The following is a 26,306-nucleotide window of genomic DNA, read 5'->3' on the forward strand; positions in this document are numbered from 1 at the left end:
TGACTTTCTTATTCTCATAATTAAAACATTTGACCTTATAGTTAAATGGTAAATGGGTTATACTTGTATAGCACTTTTCTACCTTCAAGGTATTCAAAGCGCTTTGACATTATTTCCACATTCACCCATTCACACACTGATGGCGGGAGCTGCCATGTAAGGCACTAACCACGACCCATCAGGAGCAAGGGTGAAGTGTCTTGCTCAAGGACACAACGGACGTGACTTTAAGGTTGGTAGCAGCTGGGGATCGAACCAGGAACCCTCAGGTTGCTGGCACGGCCACTCTCCCAACCGTGCCATGGCTTTTTATCTCATAATTTAGATTTTTCAACTCATTGTTCATTTTTAATCTCATGATTTCGATTTTTTTTATCTCACAATTTTAACTTTTTTTAATCTCATGATTATGACTTTTTAGCTCATAAATTTGACTTTCTTAACTCATGATTATGACTTTTGAGGTATTCAAAAATGTTTTCCGGCAGAAACAGTCCAAAGGAAACTGCTTTGTCTGCTAATTGCAGACAAACTAGTTTGTTTGCTAATTGCAGACAAACTAGTTTGTTACGATCGATGTTTGGCAGAGACGACACGCGAAAAGCATTGCAAACTTCCTGGCGAACATTTCCGAGAAAAGTAGGCCGTACAAAAACCAGGAATCGCTTGTCACTCTTTGTATGCATTGTTTGTGATTGTCCAAATAACCTGGGTGAACAAAAAAGCAAAAAAAAACAACAACAATACTAATCCAACAGCAAAGCCCGGCTTAATTTCTATAAATCAATCCCTCAAGCATGTATGGTTTATTCCTTGTGTTGTTGTCTTTTTCTAAATTACAGTTTTTTGTCCCTGAGGCAGATTAGGACAGGTCCATGCTTTGCACGCAAGCAGCAATACATCAGCATGGAGAGCATTTTCTGCACAATAGTTATTGCACAATTGGTGATAAAAAGGTCTGCCTACTATCAAAGGTGTTTCGTAAGATGACATCATTTGTGTTTAGGTGAACGCCATCTCATGTGCCGGCACCATAGACAACCTGATCGTGCTCGATCAAGAGAAGTACAAAACACGTGTGCATGAGGTGGCCGCAACATTTTCCAGCAACATGAGCAGTCCGGTGAAGTGGAAGGTCGGCGAGCTGGAGTTTGAGTCTCTGATGAGGATGCTGGATAACCTGGTGGGCACACAGGGGGATTGCTTTGGAGTGGCTTTGTTATGCCCTGACTCGCTATCTAAGCTTCCTTTATGATGTCCTTCGCAGGGCTACAGGACAGGTTACGCCTATCGCCATCCCATTGTGCGGGAGAAGCCCAGGCACAAGAGCGACGTGGAGATCCCCGCCACCGTCACGGCGTTTATGTTAGAGGAGGACATGGACGCCACGCGGTTGCCCTTCAAGTTCGTCCTGCAGCGGCAGCAGAGGGAGAAGACGCGCTGGCTCAACTCGCCCAACAGCTACACCAAGGTCAACGTGGAGGGTGGAGACGAGCGCTACAACCACAGCAAGACGACCACGGTGAGCCGTCGTATATTGCTTGTATTCAGTGACGTGAATCCTTCCCGGAAGTGAAAAACAGTCAATCAAGCCAAGATGGCAGCACGCAAACCATCTGAGTATGGAAGAGGACTAGATCAGTGTTTTTCAACCACTGTGCCGTGAGATACAGTCTGGTGTGCCGTGGGAGATTATCTAATTTCACCTATTTGGGTTAAAAATGTTTTTTGCAAACCGGTAATTATAGTCTGCAAATGATGTGTTGTTGTTGTTGTGTGTCTGTGCTGTCTAGAGCTCGGCAGAGTAACCGTGTAACACTCTTCCATATCAGTAGGTGGCAGCAGGTAGCTAATTGCTTTGTAGATGTCGGAACATGGTTTGTCGTGATCACAATATGCGGGAGGCAGCGTGCAGGTAAAAAGGTATCTAACGCTTAAACCAAAAATAAACAAAAGGCGAGTGCCGCTAAGAAAAGGCATTGAAGCTTAGGGATGTCAACAAAAGCAGAATGCTGGACGACAGCAAAGACTTACGGCGCGTGGAGCAGACGGCGTCCACAAAGTACATCTGTACATGACATGACGATCAACAATGTCCCGACAAAGGAGGATAGCGTCCGCACAACTTAAATAGTCTTGATTGCCAAAACAAAGCAGGTGCGGGGAATAGCGTTTAAGGAAGACCTGAAACTGCTACAGGAAAATAACAACAAAACAGGAAAAGCCACCGAATAGGAGCGCAAGACAAGAACTAAAACACGACACACAGGAACCATGTAATACTCTTCCATATCAGTAGGTGGCAGCCGGCAGCTAATTGCTTTGTAGATGTCGGAAACAGCAGGAGGCAGCGTGAAGAAAAAGTGTCCAATGCTTAAACCAAAAATAAACAAAAGGTGAGTGCCCCTAAGAAAAGGCATTGAAGCTTAGGGAAGGCTATGCAGAACGAAACTAAAACTGAACGGGCTACAAAGTAAACAAAAACAGAACGCTGGACGACAGCAAAGATTTACTGTGGAGCAAAGACGGCGTCCACAAAGTACATCCGAACATGACATGACAATCAACAATGTCCCCACCAAGAAGGATAAAAACAACTGAAATATTCTTGATTGCTAAAACAAAGTAGATGTGGGAAATATCGCTCAAAGGAAGACATGAAACTGCACCAGGAAAATACCAAAAAAAAGAGAAAAACCCACCAAAATAGGAACACAAGACAAGAACTAAAACACTACACACAGGAAAACCGCAATAAACTCAAAATAAGTCACGGGGTGATGTGACAGGTGGTGACAGTACACCTACTTTGAGACAAGAGCTGTAGTGATGCATGCTTGGTTATGGTTTAAAGTCATATCCAACAATTGCGACAACGACTTTTTACTGTCAACTGAGTTTCGTATTTTAATGATTTCTGCTGGAGGTGTGCCTCCGCATTTTTTCAATGCAAAAAATGTGCCTTGGGTTAAAAAAAGTAGAAAAACACTGGCCTAGATCAACGTTCCCTCTAAGGTGCGCACCTGTGCAATTGTGCACTGCTCACGCGTCCTCTGTTCTCGGCAAATCTTCGCCAAGCACAAAATCCATCCATCCATCCATTTTCTACCGCTTGTCCCTCTCAAATTACAAAAATAAGCGCACAACAATTTTCAATGTACCTGACGACACGCAGCCGCAACAGAGAAAACAGTTTTCGTCATCACTGATTAATAATTGTAATGTTTGTCAAGACGCTTTAAGGAGGACATGAATTCCATCGAAGACTTTAATGAGCAAAACTCTTTATTGTCGGCCATAAACACGGTCAAAAAATGTCTATCGAGCAAAACTAGTCATTTTCTGCCGTACAATCCAAACCAAAACCAACTTTGTCATCTGTCATATCAACAGCACCCGCTCGCTCTTTCTCACTTGGGTCAACATACAGGTATATGGCACCTAGCCAGTGATGCGTTTACAGCCACACAAAAAGTCAGACAACTCCAACACCACACATAATGTGTAATTCCAGATCGTTACACTACGATTTACCAATCAAATGTGTGCGTATTCTAATCTTAGTTTATAAATATTAATCATGAAATGCTGTCATTATATCATCCATCCATCCATTTTCTACCGCTTGTCCCTTACGGGGTCGTGGGGGGTGTTGGAGCCTACCTCAGCTGCATTCGGGCGGTAGGCGGGGTACAACCTGGTCAAGTCGCCACCTCATCACAGGGCCAACACAGATAGACAACATTCACACTCACATTCAAACACTAGGGCCAATTTAGTGTTGCCAATCAACCTATCCCCAGGTGCATGTCTTTGGAGGTGGGAGGAAGCCGGTAGTACCCGGAGGGAACCCACACAGTCACGGGGAGAACATGCAAACTCCACACAGAAAGATCCCGAGCCCAGGATTGAACCCAGGACCTTTGTATATTAAAGAAATACTAATAAAAATATATATTTTACAAACAGAAAGTTACAGGAATGTACACATGATCCCATGCTTACATCTCATTGTGCAACATGTGAATGTTTTAATGGGAACGAAATGCGATATCTGATTTCCAAAGCAGGACCTCCACCCAGACATACAGTACTAGTACACAGCGTATGAAAAATAATATTTTTTGTTGTTGTCATTGTAAGTGGGCCAAAACTCTCATAACCTCATGGAAATGACTGCTGTCATTTGATTATATAATAAGACATTTAACTTGTTATTTAGTCAGGTTTGGGACAGGTGTGCTGCAGGTGTGGCCACAGTGTGCGCGTCTGACATCGCTCAAATGTGCTCCACTTACTGTAAAGGGAGTTTTTGCGTTTGCTCACACCCTTGAAAAATTAGAGGGAACATTGGCCTAGATCTTTCTGCCAAAAAAATATAGGAGCCAAAATTCCAACTATGCAATGAAATAGAGCACTTTAGTTTATTAACAAAAGATTTGTCGAGCCGAGTGATATCAAGGATTATCTGTCGGTTGCATTTCCAGACATGTCAAACTATCTTTCACTCCAGACGTCATTCTACACTACAAAACTGATTAAAACTTGGAAAAGCATGGAGGTCTACCACTTCTTTGTGTGTGGCTGGGTCAAGGACATTGAGACCAAGTTTCTCACGGATAAATATGCATTGTTTTTTCTCGGGTATCTACGTCTACAATGCAAAAACTGAAATCTAAGTAAGATTAAATATCTTCAATAAGGGTGATATTTGCTTATTTTCTGTCTGATGAGATAATTCTTTTCACTAAGCAGATTTTATGTTAGAGTCTTTTACTTGTTTTAAGGGTTTTGGTCCTAAATGATCTCAGTAAGATATTACAGCTTGTTGCTGAGATTTAATGACCTATATTGAGTAAAACATGCTTGAAATTAGAATATCAACTGATGCAAAGCTGTGTCATCAACACTCACAAGTATAAAACTACTGTTTTAAAATAATAATTTCTTATTTCAAGCATGAAAAAAAAAATTATGACTTTGACACAATTGTGTCTCATAATTAAAACAGATGACAGCCAAATGGACTTTGCTGGTTTATTTTCAATGAAACAATAGAAAACACGTACTCGTATAGTAGTACAGTTGGCACAGTACAGTAAACTGACAGTTAATATTTAAACATTTAACATGTGACATTTCTAACAATTTTGAACAGAGATAGTTCATGCACATTCAGATAAATTCTTCAAAATTACACTTAAACATTTTTTGGCCGGGGGCCAGGCTGTGTATATGCACACTAATTGACTGAAAGAGCACGCACTTGGCTCAAAGATGTCATGTTATGGATGGAAAAATGCATTTTTAGACCACATGATTTGCCTGAGCGGCTAGGAGACCCCGAGAGTAACAAGCGGTTGCCTTGTTGCCTTTCCATTAAGAACAATAAATTAGTTTTTAGTATAAGTTTGCTGTTTTCAAGAAATGTAATGCCGAACGCATATCATTATGTCAAGATAATGGCTCTAGCATTTACCTAATTTAAGAATATTTTTCAACATATTGAGCAAAAAGGTCTCTTTTTTTTTTGTACCAAGAAAAGTGCACTTTTTATTAGTGAGAATATACTTATTTTAAGGTATTTTTAGGTTCATTGAGGTTAGCTAATTTGACTTGTTTTGGAAAGTCTTGACAAGCCAAATTTTCTTGTTCTATTGGCAGATAATTTTGCTTAGTTCAAATAAAATACCACTCATTTTTGTATTTTCTTTCTTGTTTTTGAACACTGACTTTTTGCAGTGTAGCGCCATGTTTGCTGTTGTACGCGCCCTTTATGAGTGTTTTTCCCGTCTTTATCAAACTATAACTATGGATGTCAACATTGTCTATGAGCTAAAGGTTCATCTATGATTGTTGCCTTTGGTAAAAGCTTATTAGGTTTTGCTCAAATTTGCTTTCTTTTGTTTAGACATGCCAAGTTGGTGCTTTTCGAAACACTTGTTGCAAAAATGTGTTTTAAGAAATACAAATAATATCAAGATAATACTAAACGTTAAAAGTATATCAAACAGACCTTTAACAAAGTGATCACTGCAAATTTGTGCATTCTTCGGCTGCGCTCTTGGACTAGTGCTTCTTTTCCCGCCGTCCTTTTGTAAAATCTTGCGCTCTTCGGGCAGCTGTGGCTGCAAATGTAGCTTACCATCATCAGGTGTGAATGTGGAGTGAATAAATGATGGGTTCTCACTTCTATGTGAAGCGCTTTGAGTGTCTACAAAAGCGCTATATGATTCTAATCCATTATTATTATTATTATTATTATTACCCCTTGAGGAACTCTGAAGAAACATTTATCCTTTTCGCGATTTGAGCGGTTCATACATCCGAAAACAAGACAAGTATAGGGCATTTGTCTTCGAGAAAAGCTAAATGGTGCCTAGTACCCATTGAGAACAGACGCTGGCATGACCACCAGACACATTTATTGAGCGGGACGTGAGTCAGACGTGACATCAGTTAAAACAAAGACACAAGTCATACAATATTCACATTTTTATCATTTAAACAACCCCCTTAGCTCTTTCTGGAAAAATGGTTTTCTCCACGAAGGGAAAATCTATGCAGCGCACAAAATCCAAATCAAACTCTAAACAAAATAAACACATAAATTGTGGTCACAACAGATAAAACAATGATGACGTCAGTCGAGACGTTTAAAGAGGAGAAAGAGGTCCAGTTCATCCAACAAAATTTTATTGAGCAAAACTTTTGGTTGTAACTACACCAAAACACCATCCGCTACAAAACTACTATCTAACAAAACTGGTCACTTTCTATCATAATTACACCAAAACAAACACATAATATATCGTATTATCGACAGCAATCGCTCGCTCTCTTTCATGTGCGTCAACAGACGCACACAATCGACTCAGCCGGTGATGCGTTCACAGCCACGAAAGCAGTTGGACAACTTGTCTGTATTATGACACATGCAAGTTCTACTCTGTAATTATTAATTATATATACTGAGGAACTAATAACGTTACTTTTATTTATGACGGAGTAACTGAATAATAACCTTTGTCTGACGGGCAGTTACGTTACCATGATTTGTTCAATGTGGTCATGTAAAAGGTGTTATTACTGGGACATTGAATGGCCTAAATACAAACAATGTTAGATGTTCAAATAGGTGTTATTTGTTTTCATAGCAGTATAAAATAAAAAGACACCATAAAAGCTGACAACAACAAAGTAAAAAAACAACAACAGTTATTTAGAATTTTCGACAGTTTATATTGACTTTTGAATGGTTTAAAAATATTTTTTGTCTGGGAAAGTGAAACTATGGTGCCAAGAAGCCCATTTAGATTTTGTCCAAAAATAGGTTAGGTCTGCATCAGTTTTTCCATGAAAAATAGCATTTAGTGTTTACTGCATATATAATGGAACAATAAACCTTTAATCTCTGCTGCACCAGAATCAGCAGTGGCTGCTTCATCTGAGTTTGACCCCACAGCAAACACTCACCCCCAGCAGTCCAATGATGTCTGTGACGGTGAGTGAGTCATATAGACACTGCTCGGCTCTTTTGGTTTATTAGTGAACTGCTGTAACACTGGCAGTGACTAAGACATTAATCAACACCTTAGCTATTTGAATGACATAAAAGCATAATATATGCTCGATAACTCGATTTAAACTCAAATTGAGATTAAATGAGCCTTGTTGTTGTTTTTCATATTTATTTAATAACAACATATTCCATGTGCTCTTTGTTTTAATTGCACAATTAAGGTAAATGCTACCTATTTACCTGAGCAAGGACATTTTTTATTTTAATTTTTTTTTTTGCATATCGGTGCTTGATTGCTAAATACAAATCAATACCCGCTATACCTATGTGTTGAGTGGTTATGTATTTGCAATCAGAGGTGTAATAACTTGTTGCAAATCAGAAAAATAAGAATAATACATAATTTACATAACAAAACTCTGACTTGTTAAGTGGTTAATCGTTAAAAGGGAAACACATTGGGTGTATTACGCCAGTCATCATCAAGACCACTGAGAAACAAGAACATTGAAGGTGGAAATGAAGGAGGGGGTAGAGAGGCCCACACCCATACTTTCAGGGGCCCCAGTATTCCTTGCAATGACTCTGGTGAGCTTTGTTATGAGTCATAACTCGTGTCATTACTACAGTAGTAGTGGTGCACTCTAAGATGATGCTACAATGCCATCTACTGGCGTAGATGACATTTCATATTTAGAGTGCATCCGGAAAGTATTTACAGCATTTCTCTTTTTCCACATCCTTATACCAAAATGGAATACATTTATATTTCCATCCATCCATCCATTTCCTACCGCTTTTCTCATTCGGGGTCGCGGGGGTTGCTGGAGCCTATCTCAGCTGTTTGTCTTCAAAATTCTACATGCATTAAATACCCCATATTGACAATGTAAAATAGTTTTTGGTAACACTTTAGTATGGGGAACACAAATTCACCATTAATTAGTTGCTTATTAACATGCAAATTAGTAACATATTGGCTCTTAATTAGTCATTATTAAGAAGCTGTTACAGAACCTGGAGGTTCTGCTACGGAGGCTGCGGAACCTCTTTCTACAGTCCAGCAGTGCAGACGCTATTAACGTACAATTACCTTCTTTTTGTATTGTTTCAGTTCCGTAAATTCCCCAAAATGTCACCGTGGATTTATTGAGTCTTTTTTTAGCTGATTGGAGAGCGAGCTTCCTCAGCTAGTGGGTCCATTACCATGACTTCTGTTTTGTTTGATCCGCCGTTTTACTGCCGTGTTGCAGCCACAGTTTGGAAACAATTAAAGTGGATGTAAATGAACATTTACAGAGACTTTTCTGTGTAAATAACTCGGCGTGGCGAAGTTGGTAGAGTGGCCGTGCCAGCAATCGTAGGGTTGCTGGTTACTGGGGTTCAATCCCCACCTTCTACCATCCTAGTCACGTCTGTTGTGTCCTTGGGCAAGACACTTCACCCTTGCTCCTGATGGCTGCTGGTAGCGCCTTGCATGGCAGCTCCCTCCATCAGTGTGTGAATGTGTGTGTGAATGGGTGAATGTGGAAATACTGTCAAAGTGATTTGAGTACCTTGAAGGTAGAAAAGCGCTATACAAGTATAACCCATTTATTATTAAGTATTTATTAATGCCTTATTCTGCATTGCCTTATTATACAACCAGTAAGCCATTAACTAAGAGTCTTCCCTCAATAACCTCAGAATTATTGCTTATTAGTAACCCTAACCCTAACCCTGATATGTTCCCCTAGTGTCCAAATAACTCCAAATTAAGTCTTTGTTACTTTAATAAGCAACTAATTAATGGTGAGTATGTTCCCCATACTAAAGTGTTACCTCCTTTTTTTTTTAGAATTTTCTTCAGGTTTATTTTAAATTAAAAATCTAAGAAACCGCATGTACTACCTCGACTCACATTAGCAGCAATGCAGCTGAGATAGGCTGCAGCACCCCCCGCAGCCCCAAAAGGGGCAAACGGTAGAAAATGGATGGATGGGTGGAGCCCCACGGTGCACTATCATGCGCATGAAAAAAAAGTACCGGTATTGTATATATATATATTTTTTAATTCATTAGTACTGCGGTACTTTATTAGTACTGTACAACCCTAGTACTGGGTGTACCTGAAGTCAGCTGGGATTGGCTCCAGCTTCCCAGTGGACCAGAGTAGATTAGTTTATAAAATCCATGAGTAAAGGAATTTTAATCCGTATTCACCTTCTTTCCATACACAGTGGTTAAAGGCCGAGGAGACGGGAACCCCGATCCGGATTGAGGACCCTAATCAGTTTGTCCCGCTCAACACAGACCCCAAAGAGGTGCTGCAAAAGAGGAACAAAGTGAGTTTAAAATTTCACAATCGTGAATATTGAGCATCTTGAAAGGTCTACATTTTAAATTGTACGCAGTTCCCAAATTGGCAAAAAAGCTACGTACTGTCACGACATTCAATTGGACGTCCTTTTTGCAGATTAGAGAGCAGAACCGGTGTGACGTGATGACCTCAGGACCTCGCTCTCAGCACCTCGCCGGCATCCCGGTTGATCAACCACGACGGGTAAAACGCAAAAACACACTTGGATCTGTTATAATATTACCACATTCACTATCGCCCTACTTGTCCAGGATGTACAGTAGTCCTGCACTGAAACCTAAATCAGCTGGGGTAGGCTCCAGCGCATGATGTAAAACCCTGAACACAATGAAACAGTGACTGGGTAAATTAATTAACAATGAGTGAGGATATTTGAATGCTAAACAATTGTGTCTATCATTAGACAAACATTTTTTGGTAACACTTTAGTATGGGGAACACATATTCACCATTAATTAGTTGCTCATTGACATGCAAATTACTAACATATTGGCTGTTAATTAGTCATTATTAATTACTTATTAATGCCTTATTCTGCATGGCCTTATTATACAACCAGTAAGCCATTAACTAAGAGTCTTCCCTTAATAACTTCAGAATTATTGCTTATTAGTAACCCTAACCCTTATATGTTCTCCTAGTGTCCAAATAACTCTAAATTACTTTAATAGGCAACTAATTAATGGTGACTATGTTCCCCATACTAGAGTGTTACCCTTTATTTATTTATTTTCCCCTGAAAATGACAATAACGGTAATGATAGTTGCTACACTTCAATGTTCTGCCCAGTTAGGACTGTGGACTCAAGACCAGTTAGTAATACCTTTTGGCCACAAGGGGGCGCCTGGTGATCACATCATGCATCAAATAGTTTTTAACCTAATGAAGAAATACAAACCAATAAAATATTAATGTTGACTTTCCTGTGATTGGTATCTTGTGTTGAAGGATCTGGTGCAGATAAACATTCTGGTAAATACCCACAATTACAATTATTTCATGCTTTTTAATTTAACTTTTATCATTTTTTTGATCACCTTTTGGACAGTTTGGTGTCACAGCACAAACAGCATGTTTTGTTGGACACAGATATACATTTGCATATGTTCATCAAATCCTGTCTATATTGTTTAATCGGCTATTGATATGTACATGTGTGTTTTAAGCATCCAAAGGTACAGATGTGGTTTGTTTGCATGCATTGTCATTACATTTTATGTTTGTTTCTGTCTTGTTTCCACATCTGGGTTAAAGATGTGGGGGCGTACAAAATGTTCCTATCTTCAAATGAGTCTAGTTTGAGGTGGTTTGTACTATTTGATCTTTAATAGCGATAGTGAAAGATTTGTTTTTTTTCAGTGTGCTTTCTTGTCCGTGTGTGTTTATTCTTTAGTGTGCGTGCTTGTGCAAAAATAATCTTTTTTTTTTTTTCATAATTTTCCTGACTGTGTCTGCATTTTTGTGTGTCCTCTGCAGCCATACGTGCCCACAGAGGAAGAACAGATGGCCCCGCAGCCTCCCAACCCTTTCAGTGAGCTGTCAGAGAAAGAACTGGAAGAGTATCGCAAAAACGTGGAGAGGAGGCAACTGGGTCTCGGTAGGGGGCGAATGGAAACACACACACACACACACACACAAACTCACCTATTTGTCTATTAACTCATAACATAGACTCAATGCTTATAATTAGGTGTGTCCCAATATGATATTAGCATCGGATATCGGTCGGAAAAAAACAAATATTAGATCATGTTGCATGTAAAATGTCTGATATAACCTTGGATAAAAGCAGTGCTGAAAGGTGTTTACTTTTGCAAAGCTGGACAGACAGTTAATAAGCACACAAAGTTGGTCTTTTCTTGTATTTTAGTGAAGTAATTTAGAAAAGGTAAACATAGTATGCTATAGGCTACGAGGACCTAGCAGCTACACAGCAACTAAGCACACATTAGCACTCAAGCTAGACACAAATAATAAGTGTCTGTAATTGAACAGTATTGCAGTCTAACCAGCACATTCGTCAATATAAACAGGTATCAAATAATTGTTGTTGCATATATATAAAGCGTCCATGGCAAAAGCCTATCTAGTAACAAATGTGTCCGCGTCATTCTCACTACGTTATGAGTGCAATGCACCTTATAACCCAGTGTGCCTTGTGTATGTATTGATTCTGGTGGTGCTTACTGACCTCGAAGCAATTTCATGTGGAACACGGTGTAATAATAAGTGTGAACAGAAGATAGCACAGGGTGATGCCTGTTTTTCAATAAATGATGCTAGCAAGTAAGCAAGCAAGACCAAAACTCTGATGTTTCATTGAGAATATAAGACATTGCACATGGCGTTAAAAAATCAGAATGTTTTAGTACGACTTTGGTAAACTACAAAGCCGCACCGCTTGTTGGATTTTTGGAGCATTATGGCTACCGCAGTCAGACGTACTGTGCTGCACTATATGGATATTATTATGGTGTGTGTATTAGGACCGCAAAATGGCACCTGTTTGGTCATTTATAAAAAACAATCTTGCCTTCCATACTTCCTCAAAACAAGCTGTTAAGTCACCGGTTAAGAAAACCGTCACCAGATTATCCAAATATGGTATAAATGTACCCAACGTGCCTTGCGCGCGTCCGCGTTGTGGGGCATGGACATTCATCCTCCGCTGTGGCCATTTCTAAGACTAAGTAGCGTATAGTTCAAATGTATATCTGTCAGTAAACTTGCTGTGGAAGCGCTAAAACTACAACAAAGATGAAGGGGAGAAGAACGCCGATGTGTACGCTCGGAAAACAGTTTCTCTGTGTTCCCTCTTACAATAACAATGTTGCTACAGCTTGGTTATTACACAGGTTACGGAACATAAATGAAGTATTGTTAATGGTTTTTGAATGCATTGTTTTAATGATTTAGAGGTAGAATTGATTGCTCCCATTAGCTGCAATGCTAGCCACTTAGAACGAGACGATTTTTACTTAGTGGACTGCAAAAAATTTTTTTTTTAAATTGTCTTATTGTCTCTCATATGGATTGTGAACGATGGGCAAAATTTCCCAAAAAAAGTGCAGTTCCCTTTGAAGTAGCACTCAGAGTTGCAATTTAAAAAAAAAAAAGTTTGCCAACATAGCAAGCATGTTTGATAGAAAGCACCTAAAAGTAAGGCTCTACTTTTTCAAATGCGCTAGCTCGATGCTAATTTCCTTTTTTTTTAATTTCAATTAAGTACATACTGACAGAAGTGAGAGAGATCCTGTGGCATAAAGCATAGAACATAATGCAAGAAACAAAGGTATTCAAGAGAAAAGTACCTTATGATGGATGGATGGATGGATGGATGGATGGATGGATGGATGGATGGCACTTTATTGATTCCTTCAGGAGAGTTCCCTCAGGAAAATTAAAATTCCAGCAGCAGTGTACAAAATTGAGATCGAATTTAAAAAGTAAAAAGTAAATAATGGGGGTATAAATGGAAACAAAATAGAAAAATATTACAATAGAATAAAAATAAAAAGCAACAATGAGAATAGAAATATAACAGTAAAATAAGAATATAACAAGAGAAACTAGGCAGTAATGACCATGTTATGAAAAAAGTATTGCACTTTTATTGTTTTGCATCCCCCCCTCCCCCCCAGAGAGGAGTTATACAGTCTAATGGCGTGTGGGACAAAGGAGTTTTTGAGTCTATTAGTCCTGCACTTGGGATGAAGCAGTCTAGCACTGAACAGGCTCCTCTGGCTACTGACAACGATATGCAGAGGGTGACTGGCATCATCCAGGATGCTCACTAGTTTTTCCACAGTCCTCTTCTCTGCCACCGTCACCAGTGAGTCCAGTTTTATTCCGATCCTAGAACCGGCCCGCCTGATCAGTCTCTCCAGTCTGGAGCTGTCCTTCTTAGATGTACTGCCCCCCCCCAGCACACTACCATGTAGTACAGAACACTGGCAACCACAGACTGGTAGTACATCCACAAGAGTTTTTTACAGATGTTGAAGGAGCGCAGCCTCCTCAGGAAGTACAGCCTGCTCTGTCCTTTCCTGTACAAGTGGTCCGTGTGAACAGATAGTGATAATAAAAAAATAATAGCCTCAACATTTGTCCAATATTGTTGCTATATTAAAGACAGAAGAGAGAGAGAGAAAAAAGAAAATCTAAATTAAAGGTGTGATATTATATAACTCAATGTGAGTTTATATAAGAGATACCATATGCATGCTACCTAATAGCATTATAATTATTATCATCAAACTTGGCAATCAAAACTACGACTAAGACTCACGTTACACTCAAACAGATGGTGTGTAGTAAGTACAATACTTGCAGTACAACCTCTTTGTAGGACTTAACAGGAGGATAACTTAATGGCAAAGACTGCTTCCTGACTACGGCAACACGCTGTAGTCCAGGGGTCACCAACGCGGTGCCCGCGGGCACCAGGTAGCCCGTAAGGACCAGATGAGTAGCCCGCTGGCCTGTTCTAAAAATAGCAGCACTTACCAGTGAGCTGCCTCTATTTTCTAAATTGTATTTATTTACTAGCAAGCTGGTCTCGCTTTGCCCGACATTTTTAATTCTAAGAAAGACAAAACTCAAATAGAATTTGAAAATCCAAGAAAATGTTTTAAAGACTTGGTCTTCACTTGTTTAAATAAATTCATTAATGTTTTACTTTGCTTCTTATAACTTTCAGAAAGACAATTTTAGAGAAAAAATACAACCTTAAAAAGAATTTTAGGATTTTTAAACACATATACCTTTTTACCTTTTAAATTCCTTCCTCTTCTTTCCTGACAATTTAAATCAATGTTCAAGTAAATTTATTGTTTTTATTGTAAAGAATAATAAATCAATTTTAATTTAATTCTTCATTTTAGCTTCTGTTTTTTCGACGAAGAATATTTGTGAAATATTTCTTCAAACTTATTATGATTAAAATTAAAAAAAAATATTCTGGCAAATCTAAAAAATCTGTAGAATCAAATTTAAATCTTATTTCAAAGTTTTTTGAATTTCTTTTAAAATTTTTGTTCTGGAAAATCTAGAAGAAATAATGATTTGTCTTTGTTAGAAATATAGCTTGGTCCAATTTGTTATATATTCTAACAAAGTGTAGATTGGATTTTAACCTATTTAAAACATGTCATCCAAATTCTAAAATTAATCTTAATCAGGAAAAATTACTAATGATGTTCCATAAATTATTTTTTTTATTTTTTCAAAAAAGATTCGAATTAGCTAGTTTTTCTCTTTTTTTTTCGGTTGAATTTTGAATTTTAAAGAGTCGAAATTGAAGATAAACTATGTTTCAAAATTAATTGTAATTTTTTTCTTGTTTTCTCCTCTTTTAAACCGATTAATTAAGTGTAAATATCATTAATTATTCATAATAACATAGAGTTAAAGATAAATTGAGCAAATTGGCTATTTCTGTCAATTTATTTAAGTGTGTATCAAACTGGTAGCCCTTCGCATTAATCAGTACCCAAGAGGTAGCTCTTGGTTTCAAAAAGGTTGGTGACCCCTGCTGTAGTCTATACACTACTGCCATCTAACGTCTTGAAATTGCAACTGCAGGCAAAGCCTGCTATATAATACTTACAAATGGTCCTCAGAAGTGTAAGTAAACAATATATCACAGCTGGACAGCAGTGTTGTAATTATCAGCTCAATGTCAAATTAAAAGATGAAATTTTACTGTTAAACCATTGACATTTATCCACACATAATCACACACAAAAGTGCCGAAAATGCGTCTAGCTGAGTCACGGTACTGAGAAATGTTATATGGGTTAGAGAATAACAAAATGTACAAAACCCAAAACCAATTAAGTTGGCACGTTTTGTAAATCGTAAATAAAAACGGAATACAATGATTTGTAAATCCTTTTCAACCTATATTCAATAGAATAAACTGCAAAGACAAGATATTTAACGTTCGAACTGGAAAACTTTATTTTTTGCAAATATTAGCTCATTTGGAATTTGATGCCTGCAACATGTTTCAAAAAAGCTGACACAAGAGGCAAAAAAGACTGAGAAAGTTGAGGAATGCTCATCAAACACTTATTTGGAACATCCCACGGGTGAACAGGCTAATTGGGAACAGGTGGGTGCCATGACTGGGTATACAAGCAGCTTCCATCAAATGCTCAGTCATTCACAAAAAAGGATGGGGCGAGGGTCACCACTTTGTGGACAAATGCGTGAGCAAATTGTCCAACAGTTTAAGAACATTTCTCAACGAGGTATTGCAAGGAATTTAGGGATTTCACAATCTACGGTCTGTAATATCATCAAAAGGTTCAGAGAATCTGGAGAAATCACTGCACGTAAGCGGCTAAGCCCGTGAACTTCGATCCCTGAGGTGGTACTGCATCAAAAACTGACATCAGTGTGTAAAGGATATCACATGGGCTCAGGAACACTTCAGAAAAACACTGTCAGTAACTACAGTTGATCGCTACATCTGTAAGTGCAAGTTAAAAGTCTACTATGCGAAGCCAAAGCCATTTATCAACAACACCCAGAAACGCTTCCGGCTTCGCTGAGCCCGAGGTCATCTAAGATGGACTGATGCAAAGTGTAATAGTGTTCTGTGGTCTGACGAGTCTACATTTCAAATTGTTTTTGGAAACTGTGGATGTCGTGTCCTCCGGACCAAAGAGGAAAATAACCATTCGGACTGTTGTAGGCGCAAAGTTCCAAAGCCAGCATCTGTGATTGTATGGGGGTGTATTAGTGGCCAAGACATGGCCAACTTGGTAAGGCATGTGTAAGGCACCATTAATGCTGAAAGATACATACAGGTTTTCGAGCAATATATGATGCAATCCAAGCAACGTTATCATGGACGCCCCTGCTTATTTCAGCAAGACAATGCCAAACCACGTGTTACAACAGCGTGGCTTTGTAGTAAAAGAGTGCGGGTACTAGACTGGCCTGCCTGTAGTCCAGACCTGTCTCCCATTGAAAATGTGTGGCGCATTATAAAGCCTAAAATACCACAACGGAGACCCCGGAATGTTGAACAACTTTAGCTGTACATCAAGCACCTGAAAAGCTTTAAAAAATGGTCTCCTCAGTTCCCAAATGTTTACTGAGTGTTGTTAAAAGGAAAGGCCATGTAACACAGTGGTAAAAATGCCGCTGTGACAACTTTTTTGCAACATGTTGCTGCCATTGAATTCTAAGTTAATGATTATTTGCAAATATAAAATTAAAATTCTCAGTTCAAACATTAAATATCTTGTCTTTGCAGTCTATTCAATCGAATATAAGTTGAAAAGGATTTGCAAATCATTGTATTCTGTTTTTTATTTGCGAATTACACAACGTGCCAACTTCTAGTCAATCGAAAGTATGCATTATTGTTTGATCAAGGTCATCTAGTTTATTGTTATGTCAATGCAAGTGTACCTAATGCAATGGTCCACAAGTGTATAGCAACGTTTTCTTTAGCAAACACAAACACACCCTTTGCCCCCAAAAGGCCCTTTGTGTACGCATGCACACACACACACATTGGACCGCTAATGCTAATCATATTAGCTCGCAATCTTTTAGGGAGGCATGGGAAAAATCAATAGTGAACAGATAGTGAAGTTAAGGTTAAGGTTGGGGGTCTCCTACAGTTTCATCAGTCTGCAAGGTCTGTCACCTCGCATTCAATCGCGTGTGTGTGCATATCAAATACATTGTTAATGTGTGTGTGTGCATATCAGATACAGTGTTAATGTGTGTGTGTGCATATCAAATACAGTGTTAATGTGTGTGTGTGCATATCAAATACAGTGTTAATGTGTGTGTGTGCATTTCAAATACAGTGTTAATGTGTGTGTGTGCATATCAAATAATGTGTTAATGTGTGTGTGTGCATAGAAAATACAGTGTTAATGTGTGTGCGTGCATATCAAAATACAGTGTTAATGTGTGTGTGTGCATATAAAATACAGTGTTAATGTGTGTGCGTGCTTATCAAAATATAGTGTTAATGTGTGTGTGTGCATATCAAGTACAGTGTTAGTGTGTGTGCGTGCATATCAAATACTGTGTTAATGTGTGTGTGTGCGTATCAAATACAGTGTTAATGTGTGTGTGTGTGTGCATATCAAATACTGTGTTAATGTGTGTGTGTGCGTATCAAATACAGTGTTAATGTGTGTGTGTGTGCATATCAAATACTGTGTTAATGTGTGTGTGTGCGTATCAAATACAGTGTTAATGTGTGTGTGTGCATATCAAATACAGTGTTAATGTGTGTGTGTGCATATCAAATACAGTGTTAATGTGTGTGTGTGCATATCAAATACTGTGTTAATGTGTGTGTGTGTGCATAGAAAATACAGTGTTAATGTGTGTGCGTGCATATCAAAATACAGTATTAATGTGTGTGTGTGCATATAAAATACAGTGTTAATGTGTGTGTGTGCATATCAAATACAGTGTTAATGTGTGTGTGTGCATATCAAATACTGTGTTAATGTGTGTGTGTGCATAGAAAATACAGTGTTAATGTGTGTGCGTGCATATCAAAATACAGTGTTAATGTGTGTGTGTGCATATAAAATACAGTGTTAGTGTGTGTGCGTGCATATCAAATACAGTGTTAATGTGTGTGTGCATATCAAATACAGTGTTAATGTGTGTGTGCATATCAAATACAGTGTTAATGTGTGTGTGTGTGCGTGCATATCAAAATACAGTGTTAATGTGTGTGTGCGTGCATATCAAATACAGTGTTAATGTGTGTGTGTGCATATCAAATACAGTGTTAATGTGTGTGTGTGCATATCAAATACAGTGTTAATGTGTGTGTGTGCATATCAAATACAGTGTTAATGTGTGTGTGTGCATATCAAATACAGTGTTAATGTGTGTGTGTGCATATCAAATACAGTGTTAATGTGTGTGTGTGCATATCAAATACAGTGTTAATGTGTGTGTGTGTGCATATCAAATACTGTGTTAATGTGTGTGTGCGTATCAAATACAGTGTTAATGTGTGTGTGTGCATATCAAATACTGTGTTAATGTGTGTGTGTGCATATCAAATACAGTGTTAATGTGTGTGTGTGCATATCAAATACAGTGTTAATGTGTGTGTGTGCATATGAAATACAGTGTTAATGTGTGTGTGTGCATATGAAATACAGTGTTAATGTGTGTGTGTGCATATCAAATAATGTGTTAATGTGTGTGTGTGCATAGAAAATACAGTGTTAATGTGTGTGCGTGCATATCAAAATACAGTGTTAATGTGTGTGTGTGCATATAAAATACAGTGTTAATGTGTGTGCGTGCTTATCAAAATATAGTGTTAATGTGTGTGTGTGCATATCAAGTACAGTGTTAGTGTGTGTGCGTGCATATCAAATACAGTGTTAATGTGTGTGTGTGCGTATCAAATACAGTGTTAATGTGTGTGTGCATATCAAATACAGTGTTAATATGTGTGTGTGTGCGTGCATATCAAAATACAGTGTTAATGTGTGTGTGTGTGCATATCAAATACAGTGTTAATGTGAGTGTGTGTGCATATCAAATACAGTGTTAATGTGTGTGTGTGCATATCAAATACAGTGTTAATGTGTGTGTGTGTGCATATCAAATACAGTGTTAATGTGTGTGTGTGCATATCAAATAGTGTTAATGTGTTTGTGTGCATATCAAATACAGTGTTAATGTGTGTGTGTGTGCACAAGAGGTTAATATGATTAAGATGGCAGAATGAGCAGACAGCAGGTCTTCACATCCGCCTTATGACCATCGCTGGTTGCTATGACAATGTTGCCCTCACAGCCCCCTCTGAATCCCCGGTGACCAATCTGGATGCCAGTTGGAGACCGTCTGGACTGACCTGAAACGCGTTACCCACATTTGCGCACACACCCACTAAATGGTCCTCGGTCAAATACTTGATTTCTCTTCATTTTCTCCAAGTTTGTTTGTTTTTTTACATTTAGAAACCGCAAAAGCCTCAGATTGACCCTCCTGAAATGGCTGCATGTTCAACTGCACGTAAGCACACGTACAACAAGTGAGCACTTTCAAAGCCTATTATGCAATCTGACAGAAGTGTTGTGAGCGAGGCCTCTACCCACTCAGTGTGTAACCAGGAACGCACCGTGGATGTGTCAGCGTGATTAGAGAGCATCTTTTGTTTTATTAAAATTAGCCAAGAATGCATATCATTCATTTGAACGGTTGGTGCAATAAACATTTTATCCTACACCAAAAAATGTATTTTATGCATTTTATGATTGTGATTTGGGGGCGAAGCTGTAATGGCCCAGCTAGTCTAGACAGAGAAAATTTAAAGGGGACCTGCTATGATGATTTTAATCACAAAACCCAAAACCAGTGAAGTTGGCACGTTGTGTAATTCGTAAATAAAAACAGAATACAATGATTTGCACATCCTTTTCAACTTATATTCAATTTAATAAACTGCAAAGACAAGATAATCAATGTTCCAACTGAGAAACTTTTTTTTTTTGTTGCAAATAATCATTAACTTAGAATTTAATGACAGCAACACACTGCAAAAAAGTTGACACAGGGACATTTTTACCACTGTGTTACGTGGCCTTTCCTTTTAACAACTCTCAGTAAACGTTTGGAAACTAAAGAGACCAATTTTTGAAGCTTTGATGTACAGCTTAAGTCATTCAACAGTCCGGGGTCTCAGTCTAGTACCCGCACTCTTTTACTATGAAGCCACGATGTTGTAACACGTGGCTTGGCATTGTCTTGCTGAAATAAGCAGGGGCGTCCATGATAACGTTGCTTGGATGGCAACATATGTTGCTCCAAAACCTGTATGTACCTTTCAGCATTAATGGTGTGTCACAGATGTGTAAGTTACCCATGCCTTGGGCACTAATACACCCCCATACCATAGTAATACTTGTATCTCTGACTACGGTAGCCGTAATGGGCCGACAACCCATCAAGCGGTGCGGCTTCACAGATTTTTGAGTGCCGTGTGTAGTGTTCTTTATTTTCAATGGAACATTTTTAAGTTTTGGTGTTGTTTACTGGCGTCATATTGCAGTCTACACGTATCTCTTATGTGTGACTGCCATCTAGTGGTCACACTTATCATTACACCATGTACCAAATACAATTGCTTCGAGGTCGGTAAGCACAACCAGAATTATTTCGTACATTAGGCGCACTGTCGAGTTTTGAGAAAATGAAAGGATTTTTTTTAAGTCCGAAAAATACGGTAATGCCAAAGAAAAAACTTTGCCCTCAAAAAGCCTGACAACATGTCAAGCAAGATAGGGATTCTGGGAAATTTGCAGAGTAGCATCTGTGCATGTCAGAATTCTAACATGTGTGTGTTATCACTAATGTCTTCACTCCGCCTCCCTGGCTACCCCTCTGACCCTTCATCTCAATCCCCGCACTCTCACCTTGCCACCGCTGTCTTGCCACTACCTCAATACCCCTGCTATCCCGCAATCCTCTCCTTTCCATCCGCTACCAACCCCTACCGCATCTGCAGATGGCGAGCACGAGCTAACCTCCGACGACGGCTCCACACTCTCCCAGTCTCTGTCACTCACCCAGTCACCACTAAGCACTCCGGCTAAACAAGGTATCAGTCCATCCATGACAGAGCTACGTCCGAATGCCGCTCCACCGTCTGTCTGTTGTTGGCCATCACTCAGGGGGCCAAGACAACACCAAATAAATACAATCTAATATCAGTTATGTTGGTCAGAAGCAGTACAACACATTAACATATACAAAACCCAAAACCAGTGAAGTTGGCACGTTGTGTAAATCGTAAATAAAAACCGAATACAATGATTTGCAAATCCTTTTCAACTTATATTCAATTGAATAGACTGCAAAGACAAGATATTTAATGTTCGACTTGAGAAACGTAATTTTTTTTTGCAAATAATCATTAACTTAGAATTTAATGGCAGCAACACATTAATGGTGCCTTCACAGATGTTCTGAACATAAATTAGTTATTGATTATTGATATACTGTAACAATGACAACAGTTTGCTTTATCATCTATAGGACCAAATTTAGATAACAATTGTTTTTCAAATACAATAGGAAGGGAAATTATTACCTGAAAGGTGAAATGTGAGGAATTTGAAATGTGAGGAATTAGGGGGGTGCACTATCCACATAACCCGCCAGAATGTTGAACAACTTAGAAATATGTTTGGTGGCAATTCTAACTTTGACCACAACATCAGTTGCTATGTAGAATGGCGTTATCCATCATATATGAATCCCTTCCCTACTGTAGTTTAGCATATACAGATGAACATTGATTTGGTTTTCATATCTTCAATGTACAAAATGTATCAAAGTCGTCGTTAGAATAAGTTTGAACACCCTTGCGTTAAAGTAACAGGACTGAGTGAAAACCCTGGGACATGACTTAAAGGGGAACTGCACTTGTTTTGGAATTTTGCCTATCATTCACATTTATTAAGATAGACAAGAAGACAAAGGTTGTTTTTTTTGTTTTTGCATTCTAACATGTAAAAATCGTCATGTTCTAGGTGGCTAGCAATGCAGCTAATAGGAGCAATCAATTTTACCTCTAAATCACTTTAAAAATGCATTCAAAAACTGTCACCAACACTTTATTTACGTTCTGTAATCTGTATAATAACCAAACTGTAGCGACATTGTTATTGTAAGAGCGAACACTGGGGAACTCTTTTTCTAGCGTTGTAACACATCGGCATGCTACGGTATTAGCCATGAAAGCTAACTACGACAAGAGATAAGTGTTTGAGTTTGTAATGCACAACACTGCGAGAGATCACCAAATTGTACTGACTGAAAACCATGAACAATCATATTACAGTATCTGTAGAGTAATAGCCCACATTTCATGTGTACACATGTACTGTAGTTGTAATAACACGCATGACGTGCTGTGTGTATCATGATCAGTATTAAAGTGACTCACTCGATGGACAGTTGTCTGTTTGGTCCAGCTGGCCGGGGACGTTTCCTGTTAATTTTGGGAAAGCACTCCATTTATGTCAAAATAGCTTGGCTCCAAATTCCAAATTTATAGCGTCAAAATCGCTTTCATAACCCTCTCTCCCAGCTTCCGTCTGCTCCAAAATCTCACTCTTGCTTCGTGCTCCCTTCTATAAGCAGCAGTATGTTTAGCTTCAAAAGTATAAGGTTGTAAATCCTCATGTGTCCAAAAATAGTCGTCTTCGTTGTCTTTTACCAAGTTTGCTATAATTAGAAAACACATGCATGTTTAATTTCGGAAGTAGGAACTAAGGCGTGCACTGCTATGGAAACAGAAATCATATATAATTAAAATGTTCAAAATAAGGTAAATATTGTACATTTTACATATTGTTATGAACATGTCTGTTACTACATTATATATAGACTTGCAGTGTGTATATACAACATTGATTGTTAAAGTTGTCTTAGAGGGCTTTGAAGGCTACAACGGTGACTCCAATGAGCCACATCTTTCAAGCGTTTTTTATCATCTTTAAAAAAAAAATAGACGTGTTTTTGTCTCTCATAATGATTGTGAACGATAGGTAAAATTCCAAATAAGTGCGATTTTTTAGGATTGTGAGCGTATAGTACAATGGTTCTCAAACTTTTTTTGTCATTCCCCACTTTGGACAAGGGGGAGTTTTCAAGCCCCATCTGTCCCCATCGCCCCAACAGAACGCTAATGCCAAGCTTAACATTTTCAAATTTATTGAACATCAAGAAACATCACCCCGAAGGGAATAAGCGGTAGAAAATGGATGGATGGATGGATCAAGTAACATCAAGTTGTATACATTCAAACTCAATAACATAAAATAACATCAAGTTCAATAATAAATGAAATAACTGTGCAGCTGTGGTATAACTTGCATCAAGTTCAATAATAAATAAAATAACTTGCATCAAGTTCAATAATAAATAAAACAAAAGTGTTATAACTTGCATCAAGTTCAATAATAAATCAAAAAAAGTGTTATAACTTGCATCAAGTTCAATAATAAATCAAAAAAAGTGTTATAACTTGCATCAAGTTCAATAATAAATAAAATAACTTGCATCAAGTTAAAAAATAAATCAAATAAAAGTGCCCCTTTGCAATCTTTGCAAAAAAAAAGGAGGAGCTGTCACGCCAAATTTCTTCCCCCTACAAAAACCTCCCCCCCACCCCCATTTACTTCCAGGGCTGCGTCCAATAAAATCACAAAGTTGCCGGGGGTCCTTAACCGGCACGCGACTGTCCTCTTTCGCGCCTGTACAAAAAAAAACAATAATCGATTTCTTCAGATTCCAGCAGCTGTCAAAGACGAAGTATCCTTCCAGCGACGGGCAGTCAAAGCCGACGTGCTATCGATCGCTGTCAATGACGTAATAGGAAACATGACCACGGAAGTAAATGGGGGCGGGGGGGATTTTTGTAGGGGGAAGAAATTTGGCGTGACAGCTGCAATGAGCCTGTTTTGCACTGCACAGCTTTTCAAATCGGGCTTGCAGGCTTGACACTGCCACTGTTAAAACCTCATTGAGTTCGGGGCTGAGCTGCCTTGACGCGAGTGTTTCCCGGTGAATGACACAGTGTGTCCAATGCGCATTTGGCGCAACCCTCTTTATTAGAGCCTGCAGCCCGTTTCTTGACCCTGCCATAGCGCCATCAGAGCAAAAGCCCACACAGTTTTCCCATTTAAGGTCGTGTTCTTTGAGGAAACTGTCCATTATCTTGAACAGCTCATGAGCAGTGGCTCTATTTTGTATGTATTTGCAAAACAGCAAATCCTCGCACAGTGACTCGCCATTCACAAAGCTTCCGCTTCGCCCCGCCCCCATTAGTTACTGTTGCTATTGTCTGTCAAACTTTCGCTCCTACCTAGAAATTTAAAGCCTACAGGAAAAATAAGTAATTTACATTTATTTATATAGCGGATTTCACAGACAGAATCACAAAGTGATTTACAGTGTGTATAGAAAATGAAAGCATAGTAAAAAAAAAAAATCTAAGAATATAATTTAAAAAAAAAAAATTTAAAGTGACATTTTTTCCCGTTCCTCGCGCCCCACCTGTCATGTCTCTATTCCCCACCAGTGGGGCGGGCCCCACACTTTGAGAAACGCTGGTATAGTACATTTGGATTGAGTAGTAACACCCAACACATTCTGAGAGATTTTCATTTTAATTTTTTTAATTTATTCATTTATTTCAGGCAATGACATAAAAGTAAAAAAAGTACAAAGTTAACAACACTTAATAATATAAATTAATATAATGCAAAAGGTAATGTGCAGTATGTAAGCATGATGGTCCAGTTTTGCCTGAAAGTGAGTGGGAAGAAGATAACTTATTTAAAGCTAACTTATTTATTTGAATAAGTTATTTAATTTAAATAACTTATTTACTGAAATTATTATATTTCATGGTAAAGTCTAATTTTGGGAAGCAGGGACAGGCAACACATGCAATTTTCCCAGCAAGTAGTTTAATATCATATTTATAATTGTTTTTATCACATATACAATTGTGCAAGACACTTTGCTTTAGCACCATTTGTTGATTTGTTACTATAATTTATGCCAGTTGATCTTTAAAAGGGGTAGTCAGGCATCGCAGTGCCCCGAATACGACTCCCTTTATTGATCAACTAGTATATATTGATCAGATACCAATATGAAAGTTACATGTATGTCAATATAATATACACGTTTTATATGTGAACTATTTCTTTGTTGCTCTATTTGTCTTGGCATGATTATCACAGGAGGTGTGACGCCAACACGATTACCTCATAGAGCAGCTCTTCCGTAACTTGTAAATTAACGACGCCACAAGATCGACTTCCTGTCAGCTTACCTCCCGGCACAATACACACACACACACACACACACACACACACACACACACGCATAGAGCGTGACAATTAACCCGCAGCAGTTCACTGGCTCAGGGGATCCATATTTTTTACGCCGTCGCTGTGGGGTCAGACAGTTGTGATGAAACCAGGTCAGTTGTTATATGCATCATTTTTAAGACAACCTATTTTTTTCCCTTCAGGTTGAAATGTAACCTGGGGAATTGCGGTAATGTTTCAATGTTTAAAAAAAGGGTTTTGTTACACCAACTTCTCAAAAACTAGTTTTCCCACTGTATTCAATAGACATGTTACAATTTCAACTCAATATCTTCGGATTTTCTGAATTACATTATTGCTCATTTCCAAATCAAAATTCTACAGTAAATTAACTCTTTATTCTTTGATATTTTGATTGAGGTAATAACTTAATATTGCCAAATTTTCTTATATTAAACTAGAGATGCAAAATGTTTTTTCTTCGATACAGATAGCTTCCTACTTCTCATGAACGATACCAATAACTTTTATTAACTTATTAATAACTATTATTTAGTAATTAGT

General features: G+C 38.4%; 1 protein-coding gene across 5 annotated transcripts in view; it reads left to right on the forward strand.

Annotated features, from left to right (window-relative positions):
• The window catches only part of LOC133639684 (gamma-adducin-like), a 220,420-nt gene that overhangs the window by 184,333 nt on the left and 9,781 nt on the right, over positions 1 to 26,306 (forward strand). For 4 of the 5 annotated variants that reach the window (XM_062033206.1, XM_062033202.1, XM_062033205.1 and 1 more), the window contains 6 exons: positions 1,007 to 1,183; positions 1,268 to 1,522; positions 9,742 to 9,846; positions 9,978 to 10,064; positions 11,359 to 11,479; positions 21,401 to 21,493. In XM_062033206.1, coding sequence (XP_061889190.1) covers positions 1,007 to 1,183; positions 1,268 to 1,522; positions 9,742 to 9,846; positions 9,978 to 10,064; positions 11,359 to 11,479; positions 21,401 to 21,493 — 838 coding nt within the window. The remainder of the gene's footprint in view (positions 1 to 1,006; positions 1,184 to 1,267; positions 1,523 to 9,741; positions 9,847 to 9,977; positions 10,065 to 11,358; positions 11,480 to 21,400; positions 21,494 to 26,306) is intronic. The other variant, XM_062033207.1, reaches the window with a different exon arrangement.

The sequence above is a fragment of the Entelurus aequoreus genome, linkage group LG22 (genome assembly GCF_033978785.1).
Source record: "Entelurus aequoreus isolate RoL-2023_Sb linkage group LG22, RoL_Eaeq_v1.1, whole genome shotgun sequence".
NCBI classification, from domain to species: Eukaryota; Metazoa; Chordata; class Actinopteri; order Syngnathiformes; family Syngnathidae; genus Entelurus; species Entelurus aequoreus.